This window comes from Amborella trichopoda, chromosome 7 (genome assembly GCF_054954075.1).
Source record: "Amborella trichopoda isolate Santa Cruz 75 chromosome 7, AtrichopodaSantaCruz75HAP2 v2.0, whole genome shotgun sequence".
Lineage (NCBI taxonomy): Eukaryota > Viridiplantae > Streptophyta > Magnoliopsida > Amborellales > Amborellaceae > Amborella > Amborella trichopoda.
In genome coordinates, this window is record NC_142342.1 from 4,681,030 (window position 1) to 4,708,308 (window position 27,279).

The window sequence follows — 27,279 nt, forward strand, 5'->3', positions numbered from 1 at the left end:
ATTACTAAAATACAATAGTATCCTATTTACTTATTTACTCTGAAATCAGTTAAAACTATATGCGAAAAATAGTTCAAATTATATTCTAAATTCAAAGAATCAAGATAATACGATATAATACGACAGTGCTGTAGATCCTGGCGTAAGTTGGTATCAGAGCCAAACAGTAAAACTGTCACGGTTACAACAGTAAAACTGGTCAACAGTAAAATTGTGTAAACAGTTCAAACTGTCGCAACAGTGAATCTGTTCTTATTTCCCAATAGTATGAGATAAAAGTTACATCTTGACTAGTGAAACTAAGTTAAACTAACATCCTAGAAAGTTGGTCCGAGAGTTAAGACAAGAGACAAGTGAACGCCTATTGCAAAGTACCGCCAAGGCCAGGAGGAGCCGCTTAGGGAAAACGCTGGGCCACTGAATGTCTAGATTGTCATTATCCGCAACCTACGGATGGCTAGTTTAATAAAGAATCTAACTAGAAAAAATGCAACTTCATCTCAAACTCTTAGAATAAAAAATAAAGAACAAATAGTCATAAATGACATCGAACATAATATTCAAAATTGGAATATACCTAAGGTCCCAATCCATGACATTTATAATAAAGGATCATTCAAATTCAAGATGGGTTATGCCATCAAAACTGTAGAAGAAAGTTTATCAGTAACACAAAATCAAGAAGACTTTCATCTACTATCCAAGAAAATTATTGAAAAACATAAAGAACATAATTACAAATATTTACATATTGGATTAATCCAAATAGCAGTGAAACCTTTGACCCGACTAGGGTTGAACACCTCTGTGCTTGTATGCCTAAGAGATACAAGACACAATATTTTCACAGACTCGCTACTTGGAATGGTTGAATCCAGTCTCTGTAGTGGTCCCATATATTTTAATTGTTTTCCAAATTTTTCTGTTTCTTTGACTGACCCAAATATTTTAGATATACTAACAATCAATTTAAAAACACATGGTTTTAATATGATACAAGGTTCTCAAAACCTAGCCATAGTATATAGAATATATTATAAAGTCATGAATACCTTATGTCCAAATATTATGCAAATTGATCAAAAAGATCAAACTATCTTATTTCAAACAAACATAGAAAAAGCAAATATGATTGTACCTAAAACCATAAAATGGTCAGACATTAGATTACCTCAATCATGGGCATTACAAAATGCCAATCAAACTCAAGAAGCTCCTCAAGATCATATTCCTAATCAAATAATAGAACATCATGATGGTAATATTGAAATAAAATTCAATCACTTACAAGTCCAAGATGATATTAATATCAATAGAAAAAGGAATATTAAAACTAAGATACCAAGTAGGAAATCTTATTCTACAGACCCAAATGTATATATACTACCACCTCTTAGTGATACTTCAATACCTAGTTCTTCAATACCCAGTTCAGAATTACACTTTCAAGGAATAAGGAGAACATATGATCATGTTGTTATACCTATCTATACTCCTGAAACTCCTATCACCAATACTATTGAACCTAGTATAGAAGAATTAAAAGATTTCCAAATATTAACTTTACAAATAGAGGAAGATGATCAATATTCAGAGGAATATATAGCAGCATATTTAGCCGCTAAATTGGAAAGAAAAAAGAAACCAATTAATCATACTTATATTAAACACGATTTTATATCTGAGGAAAATAGACAAATCAGACAATGGTATTTAACAAATATACAAACACCATTGAGAAAAATATTACAAGCTAAATATAATAAATTCCTAAAAAATGAAAGAAAATCAAAAGGATATTTTTCATGGTTAAGAAATAATTATCAACACCAGCTTCATATCCCTTCTTCTTTTGATGAAGAAATTCAAACAATAGAAGAAAAAACTTATATTAGTACAGATGGTACTACAACTGCTAGTATCCATCCTCCTGAGAAAAGCTTAATACTTAAGACAATTATGCCAATAAAAGACGAACCCACAAAATCACCATCTTTATATGATATAATTGCTACTCCATATAAAATCTTACCTAAAGAAATTGGTAAGAAACAAGAATTGATTCCACATATAATTGAGCAAAATAATTATACCAATCTTTATATGCAATCTTTAGGAAAACAAGCAGAACGAATAGAAAGACTTGTTACTAAAGAACAACCCTCTACTACAATCATACCAAGATCAGTTTTGTTCAAACCACCTCCAAAATTAAATAAAAATAAATTTCATATAGGAGAAAATAATAATCCCTTATGGATCAGTTAATATCAAAATTATCCCAACTAGATATTAAAGGAGTATCTTCTCCACAAATAGCCATTCCATCACCTATTGTTAATATACCACCTGAGTCATCAGATAAAGGCAAAGCAATAGTACAGGAGCATGAAACCATGATGCTCCAGGAAGAAGAACCAATGATAGAAGATACAATCCAAAATCAAGAAAAAGCATTTATGGATATTACTCCTATCACTGAAACCATAAATAGAATAGCTTATGGCAAATATTGGAAACCGATAACAGCTTTACCATATCACAAAAGACCTACACCTGTTGATGTACAAATGGAAGAAGATGCCATACAACAGGCAGTGTCATATTCAGGAAGATCAATAGTCAATTGGCAAATAGATGGATTATCAGAATTAAAAATATTGGATGTAATGAGACATATGACTATGTATGCTTCTGCTAATAAAATGGCAGGCAACCCTGATCAAGAGGTTGCAAAAGCAATAGTTAATGGATTTACTGGCTGGTTAAGAGGATGGTGGGATTTTTATGTAGATGATGAAACCAAACAAAGAATCCTCACCAATACTAGACAATGGACCGCCAGAAATGAACAAAACCAAGAAGTGAATATACAGAAAGTGATGCTGTTAATACTCTCATATATACCATTACACTTCATTTTGTAGGAAGTACAGCCTTACTAGCAGCAAGATCGGAAGATCTGCTATCTAATTTACGATGTCCTACCCTATCCCATTATAAATGGTATAAAGATGTATTTTTCTCAAGATTATTAATAAGAGAAGACTGTCAGCTAGACCACTGGAAAGAAAAGTTTATAGCTGGTCTACCATATTTATTTGCTGAAAAAGTCAAAGAAAGATTAAGAAAGAAACATAATGGAATTATTGTCTATTCATCATATACACTCGGAGAACTCTCCGCAGAAATATGTGCTGAAGGTTTAGCTTTATGCACAGATATGAAATTAAAAAGACAATTAGATAAACAAAAGATCACTAAGCGAAAAGAGCTTGGTGACTTCTGTGAACAATTTGGTTATTACCTTGATAAGAAAAATATGCCTGACAATTTATATAAGAAAAAGAAGAAATCCAAAAAAGAAAAATATAAAACCAAAAGTAAGGATAAAGAGAAAAAATATTATAAAAAATCCAAAAGGAAACTAATCAATAAATTTTCTCCTAATACAAAGAAAAAGAGAAAATTACCGATATGTTATAAGTGTGGTAAAGTAGGACATTATAAACATCAATGTAAATTAAAAAAGAAAATAGAAGCCTTACAATTAGATGAAACAACAAAATCAAAATTATATAATATAATGAATTATGATTCTTCATCTTCCACTTCTTCTGAATCATGCATAGAAAATATACAGGACGATGATTTGATATGGACAGAATCTTCTGAATCTACGAGTTCTTCAGAAACAGAATCCGTAAGTTCAAAAGATAAAGATAATTGTGGTTGCCCAACACATAATGTCCACACACTTACACAAGAAGATAATTTTATCTTAGATATTATTGATAAAATAATTGATCCCGAAAAAAAAAGAGCTGTCATTACTCAATTCATTAATATTACAAAAAATAAAGCAAAATCAATTCCTCTTAATAAAACCCCTGATGAATATAATTTTGCTTCAATAATGAAAAGAGTTAGTAATCAACATACTTCTCAACATAAGGAACCTACCATTTCAGATCTTAAACAAGAAATTAAAGAAATAAAGACTGAAATAGTTCAACTCAAAAATAGAATCAAAATACTAGAATTACAACAAATCTCTCCACAAAATTCAGATACAGATGAAATAGAATTTGATGAATTAATAAAATTGGATTCATCATTAGATATTCCTGAATCATCAGGAACCAAGATACCACATATTCCTTCGGTAAACATGATCGATCAAATAATAGTCCAAAAATGGTTTGTATATGTAAAGATTATTATTGCTCAAGATTATAGCTTTGAAACATCAGCCTTAATAGATTCCGGGGCTGACTTAAATTGCATCAATGAAGGACTTGTACCTTCAAAATATTTTGACAAAACCACTCAGATATTGAATACAGCAGATGGAAGTAGATTATTTATCAAATATAAACTATCTAATGCCTCTGTTTGTAACAATCATCAGTGTTTAAATACACCATTTATAATGGTAAAAGGATTAAGCCAAGCAGTAATACTTGGAGTGCCATTTCTCACTTTGTTATATCCTTTAACTATAAATGAAACAAGAATATCTTCAGTCATTCAAAATATTCCAATACATTTTAATTTTATACACAAACCAAAATTAAAAGAACTCAATAGTGTTAAAAGTCAATTGGATAATAAAGAAAAATTTCTTTGTACCCTTAAACAGGACATAAAGTATAAAACTATTGAAGAACAATTACAAACTTCTGCAATTCAACAGAAGATTCAATCATTACAACAATATATAGAAACCTCTATATGTAGTGAGCATCCAAATGTTTTTTGGGAAAGGAAAAAATATAGTATTAGTCTACCATATGAACAAGGATTTGATGAAAAACAAATACCTACAAAAGCTAGACCAATACAAATGAATACCATCCTATTAGATATGTGCAGAAAAGAGATTGCAGATCTCCAACAGAAAAAACTAATAAGACCAAGCTCCTCACCTTGGAGTTGCGCAGCTTTTTATGTTAATAAAAATGCTGAAAAAGAACGAGGAGTTCCTAGACTTGTTATTAATTATAAACCTTTGAATAAAGTATTAAAATGGATACGATATCCTATTCCCAATAAAAAAGATTTATTAGATAGAGTTGCTCAAGCATGCATCTTTTCTAAATTTGATATGAAATCTGGATATTGGCAAATACAGGTCCAAGAACAAGATAAATACAAAACTGCATTTAATGTTCCATTTGGACAATACAAATGGAATGTTATGCCCTTTGGTTTAAAAAATGCTCTATCAGAATTCCAGAAAATAATGAATGAAGTATTTAATGCTTATCATCATTTCATGATAACTTATATTGATGATGTGTTAATATTCTCAGAATCAATAGATCAACATATTAAACATATTAATACATTTATTCATGTAGTAAGAAAGGCTGGATTAGTTGTCTCAGCCAAAAAGATAACATTATTCCAAACCAATATAAGATTCCTTGGACATATGATTCATCATGGAACTATTATTCCTATAGATAGATCAATACAATTCGCTGATAAATTCCCCGATCAAATACTTGATAAAAAAGAACTCCAACGATTTTTAGGATGTTTAAATTATGTTAGTGATTTCTATCCTAACCTTGCTTTAGATTCTAAACCTTTATATGATAGATTCAAAAAGAATCCTCCACCATGGACCAATATCCATACGAAGGCCGTACAGGTAATTAAAAGCAAGGTAAAGACCTTAGACTGTCTCTCATTACCTCATCCAACTGCTTTTAAAATTATAGAATGTGATGCTTCTGATAAAGGCCTCGGTGGTATTTTAAAACAAAAAATTGATTCTCAAGAACAATTACTTCGATATACTTCTAAAGCTTGGAATACTACTCAATTAAATTATTCCATGGTTAAAAAAGAACTCTTAGCAATAGTTCATTGTGTTTCAAAATTTCAAAGTGATATTATCTTGATTCTTTGAATTTAGAATATAATTTGAACTATTTTTCGCATATAGTTTTAACTGATTTCAGAGTAAATAAGTAAATAGGATACTATTGTATTTTAGTAATTCTTGCAAGATCCTATAATAATTAAAAACAAACAATATTATGCAGATAAAAGGAATTATAGAAATATCTATTACTATCCACTGTGCATACGTGAATTCTCTAATCTTAATATTGAATAATATTTTAAACTGCATAATTCACAACATTCTTTATTGAAAGTATATACTGGTTACATGAAAGCACACTGATATAAACCACACTGAAAGCACACTGATACTGATATTTATATAAACCACACTGAAAGCACACTGATATTTACAGAAATAATATAGCACACTTTAAATAAAATGACTCAGAAAAGAAACAGTATTAAGGACTTACTGGGTGCATAAGCAATAGCTGGAAAAGAGTTTCCAGTTATCTGGACAATATGTTGGGAGGGAATGGAAATTGCAATCACACATATTTTCAAGTAAAGAGATAGTATGGAACCTGGAGTAGTTTGAGAAACAGGGTCTGATATTGATGATCTGATTCTTTCTGATTGAAGAAGGATTGGAAGAGTATTTCAGAGAAAAACTCCTTGGTCGAGTAAGGAGAGGCTAAGAGAGCAGTCTTAGAGGAGAGGAGATAAGTAGACCATAAGGTCTAAGCAGAGAAGAGAAGAATTCGACCTCCCAGGTCTGGGTTGAGAAGGAAGAGAAGAAGGAAGAGAAGAGAGAAGAAGGAAGAGAAGAGACTTCGACCTGCTGAATGAAAGGGGGTTCGTCCCCTTTTATAGACGCTCTTGCTTAGAGGATAAGCAAGCCCAGGTGGCAGAGGACAGGTGTCGGTGAGAGCGGACAAACGTCGGTAGAAAAATACAAAGAAGATAAAGCAACTGTCGACACAAAAAGACAGAAAAGAAAAGAAAGAAAAGACTAAAAGAGAAAGTGGCTACAGTGCCAAGTGGCTACAGTGCTTAGTGGCTACAGTGCCAAGTGGCTACAGTGCTTAGTGGCTACAGTATAAAGCATCTTTGAATAGTCTTTGCTTGTCGTTTTGCGTCAGTGATTACTGTTCCTGATGCTTTTTGTCTTTTGGATAAAGGTGACAGCTTCGATGGAGATATTGACAGGTTTTAATGGAGTATCTTTGTACAATCTTGTCGGGGATGATGAAGGTAATTCTGATGTTGGTGATGGTCTCTTATGGTCGTTGGCTGAATTCATCCGGGTCGTCTTCATCTTCATCTGGATCAGTTTCTTTCGGATCTTCTATTGGGAGATTGAGGTATTGGTTGATATTGGGAGAGGACTGTACGGTTTCATCAGAGGAGACTGGCTTTCTCCCAGCTTCTGCAAATATTTCTTTCATCTGGTTTTCTAATGTCTCTTTTGAGGCATTAGGATTTACCTGTAACATATTTCTTAGGTATGTGGGAAAATCGAAAGAAGTATTGGCTGTATTCTGGCTTTGGGATTTTTCCAGAGGTTTTGGAGGAATTCTTTTTGGAGTGAGTGAAGATGGGTCCATATTGAAAATGTCCCACCATTTTACTGAAATGGTCTTTCCAAGTCTGGGTATAAAGGTATAATCCAAGGTAGTATTGGGAGAAATGATATAGTCCCATTTCATTATCCAGGGTATTTGGTATAAGGCCATAAAATAAAGATGATGGTCTATGGTGGCATCTTTCTGGTTATAGGCTTGGAATTTGTCTTGCACTTCTTTGAATGCAGGTGGTAAAATTTGCACAGTTGATCCCCACACAAAAAACCAATTTTTGAACCAGGTGGGAAAACGTTCTAATATTGGTAATCTAAATTGAATATACCAACTATGAGTATAGTTGGGGTTTTGATAATAGAAAAATTTGTGCCATGCTTCTATATATTCAACATATTTAAAATACTTATAGGAAAAGTCTGGATTTTGAAGTTTCTTCCCATGGGCGGGATTACAACCCCACTCTTCATAAGGAAGTATATTTTTAATCTGGACTTTACTATATGCAATAGTCCGAGTATTTTGTTGGTAATAATGGACTACAGAAATAGATCCTGTTTCCATTAATATTGCTTCAAAGTATTCTCTTGTTTGAACCCCATTCGAAGGGTTAAGATGGTTGAGCAAATAAAGAGGAGCAAGTTTTATAGGCTCAGTATTAATATATTTCTCATCGATAGTGATATCCATGAGATAAGCTCTTTCAAGGTAGACAGATCTGGGTATATTGGATGGAGTAGCAGATTTACTTTGTGCAGGAGAATATATGGGTTTTGAAGCTGTTGCTTCAGGATAGGTGATTTGATGCACAGGAGATTGAGAAGGTGAACGGATTGCCAAAGGCGGTTGTTCCCTTTCATATGGTATTATTTGACTGTTTATGGGTTGTTTATTTCTAGCCTTTATACAATCAAATTAGAGCCTACCTCAAAATTTCACTAGAAGATGTTGTTTTGATGCCCAAATATCCTCACATTGATCATCTCGACATCAAGATGCATAAATTTGAGAAAAAAATAGATTTCAGGTTTTGAAAGTAGTACATCTTGTAACGCATTTTTGGACCATCAATTTTAAAGTTATTCAAATTTTCATAGATTTTCTCGATCTACACTATTTTTTAAACTTAAAATTTATAATTAAAGATGAAAATATATTTTAAGGCTAATCAAAGATTTCCAGCATTGAAACCATATTTCTCGATACTATTTGAAGGTGGGCTCAAATTTGATTGTTTAGAGCCTTGGGTCTATACAAACCGTACCCCATATATATATATATATATATATATATATATATATATATATATATATATATATATGAAAATGAACAGTGATTCCGCCTACCCTAATTACCGTCCAAAGTTTATCGCACGATCAGGATTGTCCGATAATGTTTCATTTTTCATTTTTTTTCTACAGATCAGAATGATTTGAAATTTGGAGAGTATGTACATCTTGCTGAGTTGCACCTAATAAAAATATAAAAAAATAATTCGCAAAAACATATTTGACCAAAATACCCTCAAAAGTTTTTTGGGTATTTTGGTCAATATTTTTCATGTAAAATATATTCTTCTATATTTTTTGTAGATTCGCCTATTTTTTATGAACGTACGCTCCAAATTTTAGGTCATTTTGATTTGTAAAAAAAAAAAATGAAAAATGAAATACTATCTGACAATCGTGACCGTGCGGTGAACTTTAGGCGGTGATGAGGGTACGCAAAATCACTGTTCATTTTTTTCCTATAGGTGCTTTGTAGTATCTTCCTATATAGAAAATATTATGCAATGCCTATATGTGAAAATGAATAGTGATTTCACCTATGCTCATCACCGTCTAAAGTTCATCACACGATAACAGTTGTCTAGTAGTTTTTCAATTTTCATGTTTTTTTTACATATCAGAGCCATCTGAAATTTAGAATATATGTTCATCAAAAATAGGAGAAACTAATAAAAATATAAAAATAATAATTTGCACAACATAAGTTAACCAAAATACCCCTGAACATTTTTTGGAGTATTTTGGTCAATTTATATTTAGTAAAATATTCCTTTCATATTTTTATTAGGTGCGCCTCACTAAGATGTACACACACTCCAAATTTCAAATCATTCTGATGTATAAAACAAAAATGAAAAATAAAATACTACCAAACAATCGTGACATGTGATGAACTTTGGACGGTGATGAGAATAGGCGAAATCACTATTGAAGACTTTTCATATATATATATATATATATATATATATATATATATATATATATATATATATATATATATATATATATATATGTGTGTGTGTGTGTGTGTGTGTGTATGTGTGTGTGTGTGTGTGTGGAAGATACTTCAAAATGGCTATAGGCGAAAATGAATAGTGATTTTGCTTACCATCAAAACTTCATCATATAGTCATAGTTGTTCGGTAGTGTTTCATTTTTTTATTTTTTATTTTTACTAGTCAAAATGATCTGAAATTTGGAACGTGTGCACATCTTAATGAGACTCACCTAATAACAATATGAAAAAAATAATTCGTAAAATATAAATTAACTAAAATACCCCCATAAATTTTTGGAGATATTTTGGTTAATTTATATTTTATAAATTATTTTTTTTCATATTTTTATTAGGTGCGCCTCACTAAGATGTGCACATGTTCCAAATTTTAAGTAAGTTGGATTTGTAAAAAAAAAAAAAAATTGAAATACTACTGGACAACTGTGACCGTGTGATGAAGTTTGGATGGTGATGAGAGTAGGTGAAATCACTGTTCATTTTTGTTTATAGGAATTAGGAAGAGTTTATATATATATATATATATATATATATATATATATATATATATATATATATATATATATATATATATATATATATGATCCTATAGGACCCTCCCCCACTCATGTGTATAGGACCTCAAAAGATCACTATTAAAGTTGCCATGGATCTTTAGAAAAGATATCACATGGGTGGGGGAGGGTCAATAGGATCATTTCTCATATATATATATATATATATATATATATATATATATATATATATATATATATATATATATAAAGCTAACAATAGCTGGGCAGCTATAATGAATAGTAATATAGGTGGAATGGAAACTATCAGATCTTCATCATGTGGTTCAAAATGCATATCACTATATGAATTTTAATATTTTTTCTAAAAATGGGATCATAATGAAATTTTAGACGTGCGTACTAAAAAATAGGGCGCACAATTAAAAATATATAAGAAATATTTTCCAAAATATAAAATGATCGAAATACCCCTAAAAAATGACTGGGGTAATTTGGCCATTTTAAATTATTGAAAATAATGTTTTTATATTTTTTATATGGTGCGCAATAGTGTTAGGTATATACATCCAAAATTTCATCGTAATCAGATTTATAGAAAAACAAAATTAAAATTCATATGGTGATATGCATTCTGAACCACATGATGAAGATCTGATGACTGGGATTCCGCCTATATTACTATTCATTATAGTTGCCCAACTATTATAAATTTTACTATACATAAAGCCTAGGCTCTAAACAATCAAATTAGAGCGTACCTTAAAATAGAGTTGAGAAATGTGGTTTCAACAGTGGAAATGTTTATAATAGCCTTAAAATAGATTTTTATTTTTATTTATAAAATTTAAAGCTTAAAAAATAGTGTAGATCAACATATGTATGAAAACTTAAAAATCTTGACAAATGACGGTCCAAAAATGCATTACAAAATACACTATTTTCAAAAGTTGAAATCCATTTTTTCCTCATGTCCATGCATCTTGATGTCGAGATGATCAATTTGAGGAAATTTGGCTTCAAAACAATTTCTTCTAGTGAAATTTTTGTAGGCTCTAATTTGATTGTTTAGAGCCTCAGCTCTATATAAACTTTTTTATGTATATATATATATATATATATATATATATATATATATATATATATATATATATATATATTACATGGGGGAGATTGGCATTGACTGGCTGACCAAATTGTTCAACAAGGCATTGAGAACAAAGAAAAATGGCAGGTAAATGAAGGAAAAGTACACTGATACCTATTTATAAGAACAAATGAGACATGCATAATTGTGTGAACTCTCAAGGGATCAAACTTTGAGCCACACTAAAAACTATAGGAGAAAGTAATTGAGCACCGACTAAGGCATGAAATTTGTATATCAAAAAATCAATTCGATTTTATGCTAGGGAGGTCAATAACTAAAGCTATTTTCATACTTAGGCAATTGATATGGCAAACTGAAAAGCCCTCTGCATGGGTTTTAAAGAATGCTTCTGATAGAGTACTTTGATATTTAATTTGGTGGATGTTGGAAAAAAAAGGAGTCTACATTGACTTGGTGAGAGATACATATGAGGGAGCACTAACTAGTGTGCGAAGAACTAGTGACTAGATTAGCAAGTTTTAAGTGATAATAGGTTTACATCAGAGGTCACCGTTAAGCTCATACCTATTTGTCTTAGTTATGGACAACTTAACTAAGCACCTACAAGATGAGGTACCATAGTGTATATTATTTGTGGACGACATAGTTTTAATCGATGAGACCCGAAACAATGTTGGCACAAAATTAAAACTCTGGAGGTATGCTTCAGAATTTAAATGTTTCAAAATTAGCCGGATTAAAGCATGATATACTGAATGCAAGTTTACTAATAATATGAGTTAGAAACGAGGAAGTAGTTAATATTGATATCCAAAAATTACCAAAAAGAGCGTACTCTTGATATCTTAGGTCGATAATCTCGGAAATAGAGAAAATGAGGAAGATGCCACACATAGAATAAGAATTGGGTGGGCGAAGTGGAGATTTGTAACTGGAGTTTTACTACACTCTAATGAGACTGAAAGGGACGTTTTATTGGACAGATGTGATATCAACTTTGCTTTATGGGGCACAATGTTCGTCGGACAATAAGCAACATACCTATATGATGAATGTAGCTGAGATGAGAATGTTTATATGGATAAGTGGCAAACAATAAGGGATAGAATTCAAAATGAATACATTCAGAAAAACTCGATGTGGTACCAAATAAGAGATAAGATTGGAGAAAGTAGACTTAGTTGGCTTGACCCTATTTAGCACATACCCAGTACAGCACTTGTTAGGAGGTACAAATTAGTTCAAGTGGAAGACTTAAAAAGAGTAAGGGGTAGGCCCAAAATGGCATGGTTAGAAGTAGTGAGAAAAGATATGGGGACTTATAGCCTCATTGAGTGTATGACTCTTGATAGAGCTAAATGGTGAACCAAGATTCGTGTAGCCGACCCCAAATAGTTTGGGAAAAGGCTCTTGATAATGATGATGATGACATAAGTGTGGTATGTATAAGGTTAAGGCCCTAAACAATCAAAGGGAAACCTCTAAATAGTGTCGAAATATGTTTTTTCAATAGCAAAAGTATTCGTTATGGCCTGAAAATTTATTTTCATCTCTAATTATAAAATTTAATTCTTCAAAAATAGTGTACATCAAGTAGATCTATAAACACTTGAAAATATTAAAAATTGTTGGCCCAAATAATACATTACGAGTTGTAATATTTCTTAGACTTGAAGTCCATTTTCTTTTCACGTTCATATATCTCAAGGTCGAGATGATCAATTTGAAGGTTTTCCGACATCGAAACAACCTCTTCTAGTGAATCTTTGAGGTTTGTTTTAATTGAATTGTTTAAGACCTCAACCTTAATATATATATATATTGTATACAATAAGACTTTTACTTTTGATACAAGGTGGTCACGAATAATGGTCAAGAATAATGTGACCACCTTGTATCAAAAGTAAATGGTCTGATTCTATACTTTCCTATATATATATATATATATATATATATATATATATATAACCTTATCAAAATAAACAAAATCCCACCTCAAATTCATGGAACATTGCAGTTTTGGTGATGGAAAACTTTCAAATTGATCATGTTGATCTTCACCATTTTAGTTGTGAAAAAAAAAAAAAGGAAGGATTTTAAGCTTTAAAAAATAGTATATATTATACATTATCTATATAGTCTACTTTCACGTGTTTATGGATTTGCAAGTTTCATAATGGGTGGAAATTGACTTTAGAGCCATCATATAATTTTCCATGCGTCCCACATGTACCAATTTTTCACAGGTAAGAAACTACTTCCCCCTCATATTTTACAAAGATGCTCGATAAAATAATTTATAAAAGTTATGAGAAACTCAAAAAATAAGTTCAAGCTATTTATCGAGTTTCAAATTTTTCTTAAACCCGTGGAAAAATTATGCCAAAGAGAATTTGATCCCTAGAGTTAAGATTTCCATGTATCCATTCACAGCTAAGGCACTCCACTTATCTATTATTCTAGAACCTTCGCACATGCAGTAATGGATTAGGGGCAAAATGGGTACCCTTTTCCAACACGTCTCATTATTAAAAAAAAAAGACTATCCAATACAGTTATTATATAGGATTGGCATATGAGAATTTAGCACTTCACAAACTTCTCAATCTAAACATAAGTAAAATACGTATTCTTTCGCGTCACCCACTATTAGACATATCTTTGATCTCAACAAATGATGACTTTAAAAAATCTTCAGGTGTTTTAAGTCTCAGCTACAAAGTTCTATCCCAAGCCTACACTATCAAACTTAAGTCAAGTCATAGGGTACTAGAATGTACACCAGATTTGGCACTCCCAGCTGTTGATGGGGATAGAGACGCATGGGAGATGAAATTTGTCAGCTATTTTCAGCATTTATTTACCAAGGATATGGTTTTTACTCCTACATTGCATGGGTTGAATTTTCAAAAGTTGTCATTGGAAGAGGCTAGATCATTGGAAGGATGGGCATCTGAGGAGGAGGTGAAGCGAGTTGTTTTTGCTTTGCCGGGAGATAAGGCTCCAGGACTTGATGGATTCCATCTTAGGTTTTTTCAAATATTCTAAGATGTTATGAAAATGGAATTGATGATGATGGTTAATGAGTTTTTAGAAAGGGGTGTTCTCAATAAAGCAATAAATTCAACATATATAACGCTTATTTCAAAAAGTGACTCTATTTCAGGGATATTGGATATTTGCCCTATCAGCCTGTTAATAAGTATGTATAAAATTATTACTAAGATACTGACTGAAAGATTGAAGAAGGTGTTGCATAGAGTTGTGGTGGGTCCACAATTAGCATTCATTCAAGGGAGAGTTATTACTGATGGGGCTCTCATTGCTCAGGAATGTATTCATTCAAAGAATTTATTGGCGGAACCTGGTATTTTGTTAAAGTTGGATTTGGAGAAGGCATATGATAGGGTAGACTGAGATGTGCTTTTAGAAGTATTGAGATGCATGGGTTTTAGGGAAACGTGGTGCGATTGGATAAGGGGTTGTCTAGTGAGCACCCATTTTTTTATTCTAGTGCAATGAAGCTCAAAAGACTTTTTTAAAACCTCGAGAGGGCTAAAACAAGGTGATCCCTTGTCCCCTTTTCTTTTCACCATAATGGGGGAGGCTTTCAGCTGTAGCATTGGTAATGTGGTAAACAGGGGTCGGTTTAAAGGGTTCAAGGTCTCAGCTAATAGTCAACAAATTTCATACCTTCAGTATGCTTAGGATATGCTTCTCTTTTGTAATGCATCTATAGAACAAATTATGAACATTAGAATAATGCTTTTGTGCTGTGAAATGGGGTTAGATCTCAAGGTGTATTTTGAGAAGACTTCTATTATTGGTGTGACATATGAGAATGGAATCGTGAATCATTTAGCTAATATTTTGGGGTGTAAAGTTGAGGCATTTTCCATTAGGTACTTGGGATTGCCAATCTCCGACTGTCGGTTTGGGATCCCGTGATTGAAAGGATGCATGCCAAATTGGATTTGTGGAAGTCGAAAACTCTATTTCTTGGTAGCAGGACGACTCTTATTAAGGCATCACTTTCTAATTTTCCTATGTTCCAGATGTATCTACTAATGATGCCAACTTCGGTCTCAATGGTTATTGAAAGACTGATGAGAAACTTCCTTTGGGGATCAGGTGAATTTGGAAAGAAGTATCACTTGGTGAGTTGGGATAGAGTGTGTACACTGATTTCTGAAGGAGGCCTTGGAGTTAGGAGAGTAAAGTATGCTAATTATGCTTTATTAACAAAATGATAGTGGAGATCTATGGATGGTGAGGAGGCACTATGGAAAGTGGTTATTAAGGATAAGTATGAAGAGGATAGAGATAGCTTGTAGTTGAGGAATAATAGGAGTTCGAGGTTGCAGTCAAGGGTTTGGGAAGGTGTTATGCAAAATAGAAGGTTCATGTTGAGTTGTTCGAGATGGGAGGTGGGGGATGGTCTTAAGACTCCATTCTGGCATGGGAAATGGATTGGGGAGATTCTGTTAAGGTATTATTTTTCTCTGATCTACAATACATCATCTAACCCTATGACCAAAGTAAGTAAGGCATACTGCAGGGAGAGGGGAATTTGGGATATAAAGTGTACATATAATAGGGTTAGTGATGAATTTATCTTGAAGATGGAAGAGTTACTTAGGCTGTTGGAAAATGAGAAGTTACATCAAGACTTTCTTGATGACTTGGTGTCGGAGGATGAAAGTGATGGGGTCTTTTCTGTGAAATCAGCATATAATCTTCGAATCCATGATAGGATAAGGTGGAATAGGGACTCGTTGCATAAAATATGGTCTTGGAAGATTCCACAAAAAGTGAAGGTGTTTCTTTGGGTGCTATTTCAAGGGAAGTGCTTGATAGTTGATAAGCTTATGAAGAGAAGGAGGATAATGACAAATATTTGTATGTTATGCAAGGAGTGTGATGAAAGTGGTGACCACTTATTCTTACAGTGCCCTTTCACTTATCATATATGGTGTTGGTTTCTCACATGATGGGAATTGCAGGATCATTACCCCAAAGCTACATCAATATTATTTACTACATGTCTTTTGATGGGCTACCAAAGATTGGAAACTTGATCTTCACGATCAGCAGGGCAGCAATCCTTTAGGAGATCTGGTTGGAAAGGAATAGAAGAGTGTTTGAAGGGCTGGTAATGGAGAGGGATTTGCTGAAGAAAAGAATTCAGCATACAATTTGGAGTTGGTTCTCTATTACAAAGGAAGGTATTGGGATCTCAAAGGTTGATATGGAAGTGAACATGAAGAATTTAATGATGCAAAACATGATGATGGCGAGGCACAAGGGATGACGGATTGTTTCGAGATTAGGAAGTATAAAACTGAATTGCGATGGGAGCTCCTTTGGGAATCTGGGGCCACCAGGCTTTGGACGTGTGGTAAAGAATCACCTTGGACAGTGTATTTTCTGCTTTGCAGGACCATGTGGTATAAAAACAACCAATGAAGTGGATCTGATTGCGGTGCAAAAGGGGCTCCAAACTTTAAAAGATAAAAGCTTACATGAAAGATGTGTGATAGAATGTGATTCCCTAAATGTGGTTAATTGATGTAATTGTATGTCTAGACCTCCTTGGAAGTTAAGGTCGGAATGGATGGAACTAGTAGAATTGAGTCGGGATATGAAAGTGACATTCCAAAATGTTTATAGAGATGGAAATGAAATCGCGGATATTTTAGCTAAGAGAGGAGGTGCGATGCAAGATTTGATTGTTTCGGATGTTTTGATTACTTCATTGCATTATAATCTCTTTTGATTAATAAAATGATGGAATATTGTCACAAAAAAAAAAAAATGGAAGTGCTACACGTCACACCACGTCATCTATTATGAGTTCCGCTCAAGACCATATCCTTCATTTCAAATGGGCTTTCAAGTGCAGATGTGCCACACCTCGTTCTACCTGTAAACTAAGCTCCCACTCAAATTAAAATTAAAAAGGTTTGATTTGTACAGAGCCGAGGCTCAAAACAATCAAATTAGAGCCTACCTTCAAAAGGTGTTGAGAAATGGGGCTTCAATTCTAGAAATATTTATGATAGCCGTAAAATATATTTTCATCTTTAACTATAGAATCTAAAGCTTCAAAAATAGTTTATATGAAATAGATTTATGAAAACTTGAAAATCTTAAAGATTGACGGTCAAACAATGCGTTACAAGATGTACTATTTCCAAAACTTGAAATCCATTTTTTTCTCACGTCCATGCATCTTGACGTCTAGACGTCGAGATGATCAATTTGAAAATATTTGAGCATCAATACCACTTCTTATGGTGAAATTTTTTAAGTAGGCTTTAATTTGACCGTTTAAAGCTTCGGCTCTATATAAACTTTTTCCAAATAAAAATGTATCTTTAAAAACCACAAAACCCAACAAGAACTTTCAGTAGCATGATACGCCCTTTTTATGGAGCAAACTCATGCATTTGACATACACAAGTCCTTCCCTAAGTATTATTGAAACCTAGATAATATTTCTTCACCCAGTTTATCTATACTGAACTCACTCATCTTACCACTTGCATTTCATTTATCAATACTCACCCTCTGTTGGTCTCACATTCGCGTATTTCAGTTATCACCTTATAGGCTTCTACCATATCTAATCTCTTGTGCTATTCCAAAATAGACTTTCATGCATCTTAATCAATGAGTTCTTTCTGTGGTATGACAGAGATACACATCAAAAGCACAGTCCTTTTGGGGAACACTATTTATTTTCCATAAAGAAGGGTAGAGGAATTCCATCTCTGATTCAATTTGGTGACCTATATTTGTTTCGACAAACTGTCTGACTTCGAAAAGTACTCCATATATCATTAACAGAGCTAATCAACTTATGAAGGTCCCATTCATGTGGGTTCCTGAGGAATCTTGACAGCTTCAGCTCCTATACAAGCTTGTGTGATATAATTCATGGGATGCCTTGGACAAGCGACAGAAAGGATACAAAGATGTAATGCCATAAGTTCAATATGAGAAACAAGGGATGCCTTTTGACTTTTGCTTGGAGAACAGTTTGTTAAGCCCTCGTATGCAATGAGAAGGTTGGGTACCCAAAACGTTTGTATTCTGTGGATAAAATGCACAAATGCACGGGAGATAAAGATGCGATAAGTTGGATGGATCCTTATGTCATTAAAGGGAATCTCGTTCCTTGCTTTCTTCTTGTGAAACTCGGCGGCCATCATAGTTGGATAGGAAGAATGCACTCTGATTCTTTTGCGTGAACCTGTAAATGAAAAGAAAGTGACCTGACTTCAGTCAAACTGCTACATACCTTGATTGAAGTAATTTCTCGAGTATGGAATCTTACTGATATGTAAATATACACATGAATTCTAAAGAATAAAATGAGTGCATATGATGCATTGCTCCAGGCGAACTCATCCAATTCATTCAACGTAGTGACTTGTTATATTCAATATTAGTTGTAGCATAGTACCTATCAATTGAAAGTAACCGTATATAAAATTCTAGAGCAGAAAAACTTCAATGGCTATTGACCTTTCATGAAAACTCTTTAACTTGTAAAACTATGATGCTAACGCACATCTGACATGTAGGTTATGCTAATAAGTCTAACAAGCTATGCTCAAACTTAATGCCATTATGGGATCATTACAAGGCATGCATTTGAATTTAACTAGTAGATTGCAAGCAAGTACTGAAGTGTGGAAGCTTTACTGAAATGGTCCTAGCAGAAGTATCTCATTACACTGGTTGTTTCATTCGGATTGTGCTATGTATGATGAAGATGTCAAGAGGAAGGCATCACATCATTCTCTGCTCAATTTGTCCAGTTAAAATAAGGTTTTCCAAACTTGGATCGGTCTCCACCGGATCACTTTATGGACCAGTGGGAAGTCTTCACATGCATAATAAATTATAGACCCATAAATCCACATTTCATGGAACAGACATAAGCATGTGAACTGCTGTGGAGGCTTAGCATCTTGTAAAAAGGTTGCATTTGGGGGGTTTGAATTGGATGTGTTAGACAACCAAAGATGCATTTATTAGTCTGTATCTTGTCCGACGAAGCATTTGTTACTGCTTCCATTTTGTTGCGACAACTATCTGAACCACATTTTAAATACCCATAAAGAAGAAAAACAAAATGTATTTACAGGGTAGCCCATTTTGTCTATTTATGTCGATGGAAAAACAACTCCCTTTGCATTCATGGTAACTCTCAAGTATGAAAGGTTATCAGTATTTTAACCTATTTTAGATACCCCATATGTATTCTACTTATCATGAACAGCTGATAATATATTGTTTTATCATACCCTTCATAGTAATATAAATTATAACAAGGCTATTATAACAAAGACAAGACTTTCACTACAACACTAACCAAACGCAGGGAAAAAAAAAGAAAGAGTTCTATACTAGTATGCGACCTATATCATGCAACAGTATTGCACCACCCAAGAATTCAGAGTGGTGAGGGGGTGTATGCTTGTGAGAGCCGCATGTTCTTTGAGATTGTAAAATTCACTTGAGCAAATCAGGAAAAATAGAGGTTTCCAAACGGCAATAGATAACTACCAACATGGATCGCTCTAGCATATTACTTAAAAGATAATTGACTTTTTCCAAGAATGTTAATCTTTAAAGGAGAATTAACTTATTCACCTGGATGTTGCTTTGTAAGATGCATTTAGTCTAATTCTTTTGTGCTAGGGAGGGGAGTTATGACATTGATACACCTAAGCAAAAAGCCAACTACACAGCTCAGGGTATTGAAAAGAACTAAAGGAATGACCACTTATATTCATTTTGAAGTTGTCCCTTACTTCATACAGCACCTTAGTATCTTGCCGCATTTTCGCAGGATGTTTGTTGTAAAGTAGGAACCTTTAGGAATTTTTTACCTCAGATGACACCATGCATCCTCTTAGAAACCAAAGACGAGGCTCACTTTCTCAATCATGCAAATGGCATAAGAATATATATTTTGGGCCTTTGTAGTTGTTAGGGCATAATGGCTGTGCTACTATGGTCTTGGCTTCAATTCCTAGCTTACTTGAAACAGGAAAAGAAAATGCACTATCTTAACCTAAATAAATCAATCCAAAGAACTAAATAATAACTAAAGACATGAATGCATTCTTTAACAACCTAAATAAATAAATCAATCCAAGAAACTAAATAATAACGAAAGACATGAATGCATTGTTTAACAGAGTGAGCTTTTTGTCCATAAGAAAGAAATAATGGAACTCAAATTCTAGTAAGATAACTCCTAAGATGAGGGACATAACCCTGCCTTGATTAGCTTACAATTTTCATAAGCTTTGTATTCATAATTAGACAATCAAATTAACATGCATAACATCCATTATGCCCATGCATGTAGAACTATTTAGTTTCAAAATCAACTCTGAAGAGCATATGAATGAGTCATAAATTAACTACGAATAGAATATCTCGGGAATAATATAAGATGAAAGATTATACGCTCTCAAAGGAGCATATCATCAATTCATTCCCACAGTTAAAACCCCATCTAAGAGTATTTTTGGAACCTGAATTTTGGGTAAGTAACCTCGTCAATCTAGCAACCGACCTCATTAGAAAAAGAAAAAGAAAAAGAAAAGAATCATAAGCTTCCATATGTGCCTAATGTCCTGATGTTGTACAGAAACCCACTAACTTTTGGACAGCCAGATCCAAGTGTTTATCACATCAAATCCCAAATTTCTTCTTTTGAAAATATTCATCTTGTAATTCCAAAGTGGAATCCAAATTTCCATATTGAAAAATTCCTCCTATGTAGCTCATTTACCCAATGGATTAAGTGTATAGCATGCTCCCACAGGAGTACATAATACATGCTCACAATCTGATGTAAGATGGCTACTTTTTCTGCACAATCATGTCATCCATGTAAACATCGACTCTTGACACATGGCAAAACCAAGATATCAATGATATTTGACATATAGTGTGGAGGCAGAGTTGGTAGATCATTGTAGATTGCTCGACATAAATAAATAAAAACTATTTTTATTATTAAAACAGTAAGGGTGGTACAGAATAATTATTTGAGATGTACTTTGTTTTATTTGCACAGACTGTCTAGCAATCTTCTCCAACATCATAATCGACCATTAGGACAGTCTATTTCGAAATGGTTGGAATTTCGATTTCACTGTGATTGTTGTCCCTAAATACTCTTCATTGTTTACTAAAAACATTTGTATCTATCTACCTCTCAAGCTTGTTGGAATCCTTTTCTCTAGGAGATATTTCTTTTGCACCTTCTTACATATGCACAATCTTGCTTGAAGGTGTCTCTATGTTCTCTAAGATCTATGCACGACAAGCTAAAGGTAGCTGAGCTTGATAAGAAAAGGATGAGATATACCCATGGGTTGACCTGCTTCTTTGTAGGTGAGAACCAGAGGAATTATAATTATTTTGCATCATCATATTTGTATACAAGCCTGACCAAAATGCACTTATGAATGAAGGTGGAGAAAAAGTAGGAAGCTGTCACATGCTTGGAAGGAAATATCAGAAGATTCAGAACCAATCTTATGAGGCTCACTTGTGACATGCATAAACAATGACAAAACACCCTTTGGTTAATGGAATGACATATGAGACCTAACAATATTATATATGATGAACAAACCAGTAATGTAATATCTCTACACGCATAGATGACAATAATGTCTGGAAGCACAAACCTCACGTATTAATGTAGGGAAGTCAAAAGCAATAGTTTTTCCACAAGAAAACAGGTCGTTGGTCTAGTCATGACCTCTGTGGTGTCATTTTGCTAGAACTCAGAAATGAAAGAGGGAATTCAATATCACCCAAATAAAATGGCAATAGAAAACAATCATTTGGATCCTCCTTGAACAGAGTTTGCCATTAGCATGTACTGGTGAGAGCATAGAAATGCATAACCCTGGTCAGAAAGACGTCTCTGCAACTAAAAATGTCACTACAACAGACGACCTTGCCTGATATTTTGCATATTTACTGGATTTAAAGCCAATCTAATCATTCTTAGAATTCCAGAATATCAAAGTTTATACCAGAAACATATACAATCCTATAGTACAGAGTCAGGTTTTGAGACATTCGGCTCAATCAGTATTTGTATGAAAACTACATCGAAGGACAATAAAAATGGAAGCTAAAGAGAATGGTCACTGGTGACATGAAGAATCAGATGACGCGACCAACTGTTGCCCAGTGAAGATAAGAATGATTGAATGTAAACTGACCACAGCTCAGGATGAGCTGAGTCGGGACAAATCAGCATCAAGTAAGGTGGCTACCAACAAGTCATATGTACGTCATGGGCTTTCCCATAGTGAATTCCCTCAATGTTGGAGCATTTGACATCTAGCTCCAATGAGTCCATCCATTTTTTATATACGAGGTGGGAATATAACAATTAAGTTTTGGGAGTGCACCAATTGAACATACAGTACATTTCCATTACTAGCACAGAAGGATACTATGGTAAAGTTTGTCAAACAAAGCCTATGGGGCTTGCTTGAGACCATAAAATACCTTCTCAAGCTTGCATACTAGATTTGGATTGGGGAAATATAACTAAGGTGTTGTTGCATAGATAAGGTTTCCTTCAGATGCCCATGACAGAAAGAATTTTTGACATCCGCCTGTACTGTGGTCATTTGCCCAAGGTTTCATCGAAGTCCATTTCATACCCCTGTGAACCTCTGGCTAAGAGTAAGACCCCATAATAATCCAGCATTTCATCAGGCCCCAACTTCCGTGCATATGCCATTTGAAACTGATAGGTTGTTTACATTACCAAGTATGATTATCATGCAAACCCTGCAATTCCTTTTGCAGGGAACTCCTTAAATTCTCAAATTTAGTAATCTTTGAGTAAGAAGATGGACCAGAAGTGGAATCCAATGTAGCTAGAAAGGTGAAGTAAAGGAAAAATGTCATGGATAGAAGGGAACACAGTAAATCAATTACCTGTGATGTGTTAGTTGCATCTACAACTGGGCCATGTTTTGGCAGGGGCCTCTGGACAGACAACATGATGCCTTATCTTCCATATTTGCATGTGGAGGTGACACTCTAACAATATTAATTGACTAAACTATATTTCCCCCAAAAACCTTCTTCAAAGGGTTGGTTTTTCTTTGTTTTTTGGGATATCAATACATATGAAAAGAAACAAATGATGTATTTCGAATCTTTAAGTAGAAGGAACATAATTTAGAGTGGAATAAATAATTATTTGCTAAGTCTTATTTTATGATGGAGGATGAAACTTCATAACCTGATAGACAAACATGCAGCCCTTGTTTTCAGTCCATTCTCCAAGGGACTACACAAAGTTACATTTTAGGCATTCATGTTATCAACATGCTTATGGGAAAACGAAAAACAAAACAAAAAAAAAACCATTTCTTGTCACAGTTTGGGCTTCAACAACTTAAAATCCAAATTATATCCAGAAAGAAATTCATTAAGCATACTTGAGAAAATCATGTAGTTTCTGCTGCAATTGTGTGGCTGCCTCCTCTTCCAAGTTGACATAGGCCAATAATTCAGGAAGCTTCACTGCAGGAAATCCATCATTCTTAGTTTTATATGATAGCAATCAAAAGAAGTAGACTTCATTATTTGAGTACAATAGTTGAATGCCATAAATACCGCTCTTAACTAAAAAAGCCAAGACAAAATATGAATAACAAATAAATAATAATAGCAATTATACATTTGCACCCTCGTAAGTTAATCTTTTAATGGGTAAGATGTGAATAAGTACAGATTGGAACAGTATAAGAAAAGAAGGTACAATCACCCTTCAATGCTGTAAAGTAAACCAAGATGTACGCATATAACCAGAAAAAGTCAATTTATGGGTGTTCTTCAGACCGTGGCTACTATCATCATCATCATCCAAGCCTTATCCCAATAATTTGAGATCGACTACATGAATCTTGTTCATCCATTATTCTCTATCAATGGCCATACTCTCAGTAAGACCAAAAAGTTATATAGGTTCAGGATTCATAATAAGATGTAGCAACGTGTTAAGCTAGCTGCCTATCTAACACAACTCACTTCCTTTACCCCGAGCTTGGGACGGGTCAAGGGAAAGTTTAAGGTCCTCACCCTTATTAGACTACTTCAGAAAAAATTAAATAAAGGAAAAACATTACGAAAGTTCCCATATCATGCTAAAAACTATCAAAATAATCTAAAAAATCATTTCTAAGCAATATCTATTTTTAAATTGATGCAAAATCAGCTTCAATTAGCGAGAATCCACCTACCATCTCTCTCCATTTCACTTGACAATTTTATAAGTAATGACCTAATAAGATCTAGGCCAATGGAGAATAGTTAACTGGAACTGAAGCATTGTTTGGATGAAATCTCAACAGTTAACATATCATCATCATTATCATCATCATAACATTTTCCCAACTGTTTGGGTTCGGCTACACGAATCCTGGTCCGCCATTCTCCTCTATCATAGGCCATAATCTCAGTGAGGCCAAAAGTCCCCATATATTTTCTCACTACTTCCAACCATGTCCTTTTGGGCCCTATCACTCACTTGCCCTTTCTGAACCATATCTTCAGACCGTGGCTATCTGGACTGTATTTTGGCATTCAACTTGCCTAGGGGTTTGATGCATACTAAGTTGTACCCCCATTGCCTACATCAGGAAAGCTTTCTTCTGGCAACAGAATGCTAAATAAATTTACAACCCTGACAGCAGTTATATTTGTTCAAAGAGATGTATAGGAGATGTCAACCCTACCATAATATGAAAGAGTTGTGAAATGAGGTCTTCATACACTAACTATAGTGACTAACATATGGACAGCATATGCAATTTTTGGTGGTTATGTGGCAACAAATACAAAAGACTGCCACTGCCAACCAATCGTCTTTACTTTGCTAAATAAATCACAGCCATCTTTTCTGTGCCAATAAGTTCATATTCGGTTCAAGTGGGTATACACTACTCCAATTTGTTACTTACAAATTTTAATCAAATGAGTTTTATCAATAAGTTGTTACTTTCAGGCACCCACAGTCCTAACTCCTAACAATACGATGTTTCATCTCTTGGACAGAATATCATCCACAACTAGGCTAATACAGACCAACAGGATACTCATGAACCCTTTTCAGTGACGTGCATCTAGGGACTAATCTTATCCAGCCCTGGGTGTGGGTCCACTCTTCTAGCCAAGGCCCAGTCACACACCAAGGCAAGAGTGATGGAGCCCCTGCCTAGACAGAGAGAGCTCCAACCAGCTCCAATGGCCTATTTCATCCAAGTAAAACTCATCACCCTAATAGCATGTTTCATACAACTTCAGATTGGCATGTTTCATTCATTCTAGTCCAAAACTCTCAGCCAAACACGTAATAGTACAAAAAAGAGCTTTTATCAAAAGAACAAGCGTCAAAGTCCAATTTAGGCCATAAAAGTCCAACAAAAACAATCCAGTACTGCCATGATCAGCTTCTCCTTTGGTTTCTCTCTCTCTATGGATCACTTTATCAAAAGAACAAGTGTCAAGGCTGATTGAGGCCATAAAAGTCCAACAAAAACTATCCAGTACTGCCATGATCAGCTTCCCCTTTGGTTTCTCTCATTATGGATCCTATTTTGACCCAAAAAGCTCAGCCCAAAGTAGAGATACTTCTCCATGGAGAGTAACTCAAGTATATCAGCATACATGGCTCCGTCAATCCCTCTAACCTAGAAACCCTAAAAATGCCCAGAAATGTAGAGAGAGAGAGAGAGCACTAAAAATGCCCAGAAATGCAGAGAGAGATGAAATATAGAAGGTACAAATAGAATAAGCTTCAGATAGTGATAGAAAGGAGCTTTTGAGAGAGGGATATTTCTGCAAAAAAGGAAGAAAGTGTTTGTAGAAAGAGATAGATAGGGGGAGAGAAGAATCAGACATGCAAATCAATTTTAAATTGTGATTTTCTTGTGAAAAAATGGGAAGACACAGAGAGCGACAGAGAGAATCAGACATGCAAATTGACATTGGAGATGACATGTCAAGAAAGAGATCCACCAAGAAAAAAACAGAGAGAGAAAGAGAGTCACACTTGCAAATCGACAATGGAGAGGAACCATAAAGAGAGATCCGCCAAAAAAGAACAGTGAGAGATCAGACCTACAAAACTAGATAGAGGAGAAAACCTGCAGGATTTTTTTTTTCTTATTAATAATATCCCCGGACTGCCCTAATCAGCCGAGTTGGAGCACCGGGTCCACTTGTCCAACTCGGAACCAGTGGGTACCGGTTTGGTACACCGAGCCAGTTTTTTTAAAATTTGGTCTTCGTCAATCGTAGGCCTGGCATATATACCTCTTAGGAAGAATCTCATCAACAGGGAAATAAATATAAGGGAGCATTGGACTATTCCTTTCGCATTCAACTCGAATCAGAGAAATGCATAAGAACAGTGAAATCTTGTAGACCTTTGAGGTCAAAAACTTATTGCATTCAATTTTGTATCCCTTCTAATATATCTCAAAGGGAAATATCTTTAAATTATAAATATAAAAAATTGGGAAAATGGTTAAAATTACGAAAAGAATTTCTGGGTTTTACTTTTGGCCGGTTTAATCTAGAGCAACTGAACTAGTAAGTTCAAGCTCCCTTAGCACTTTTTTACCAGTTTTGACCTATTATTTGTTCAATCTGCATGCTCAAACAGTTTTTGGTCGCAGCTCCAGTCCAGTCCAATTCTGATACCATTGCTTTGTCTAGAACTCAGTTGTACAAACCTTGTATATGGTGACGTTCCCACTCCCATGACTTCCACTGCATGGGTGATTCCCAGGCCAAGCCGCTTAAAACATGCTCTTTGGTCACACTAACCACACAC

The 27,279-nt window shown here is 34.1% G+C and overlaps 1 protein-coding gene across 9 annotated transcripts in view; it reads right to left on the reverse strand.

Annotated features, from left to right (window-relative positions):
* Window positions 1-18,090: 18,090 nt before the first annotated feature.
* LOC18447270 (protein MRG1) overlaps window positions 18,091-27,279 on the reverse strand; it is a 44,497-nt gene continuing 35,308 nt past the window's right edge. For 7 of the 9 annotated variants that reach the window (XR_016059539.1, XR_016059542.1, XR_016059541.1 and 4 more), the window contains 2 exons: window positions 23,879-23,963; window positions 18,091-18,624 (listed from right to left, as the gene is read on the reverse strand). Coding sequence is in view for 4 of the 9 variants with exons in the window: in XM_011629847.3 (XP_011628149.1) it covers window positions 18,531-18,624; window positions 23,879-23,963 (179 nt within the window). In the remaining 5 variants the exon portion in view is untranslated. The remainder of the gene's footprint in view (window positions 18,625-23,878; window positions 23,964-27,279) is intronic. The other 2 variants (XR_016059540.1, XR_002283229.2) reach the window with 1 other exon arrangement.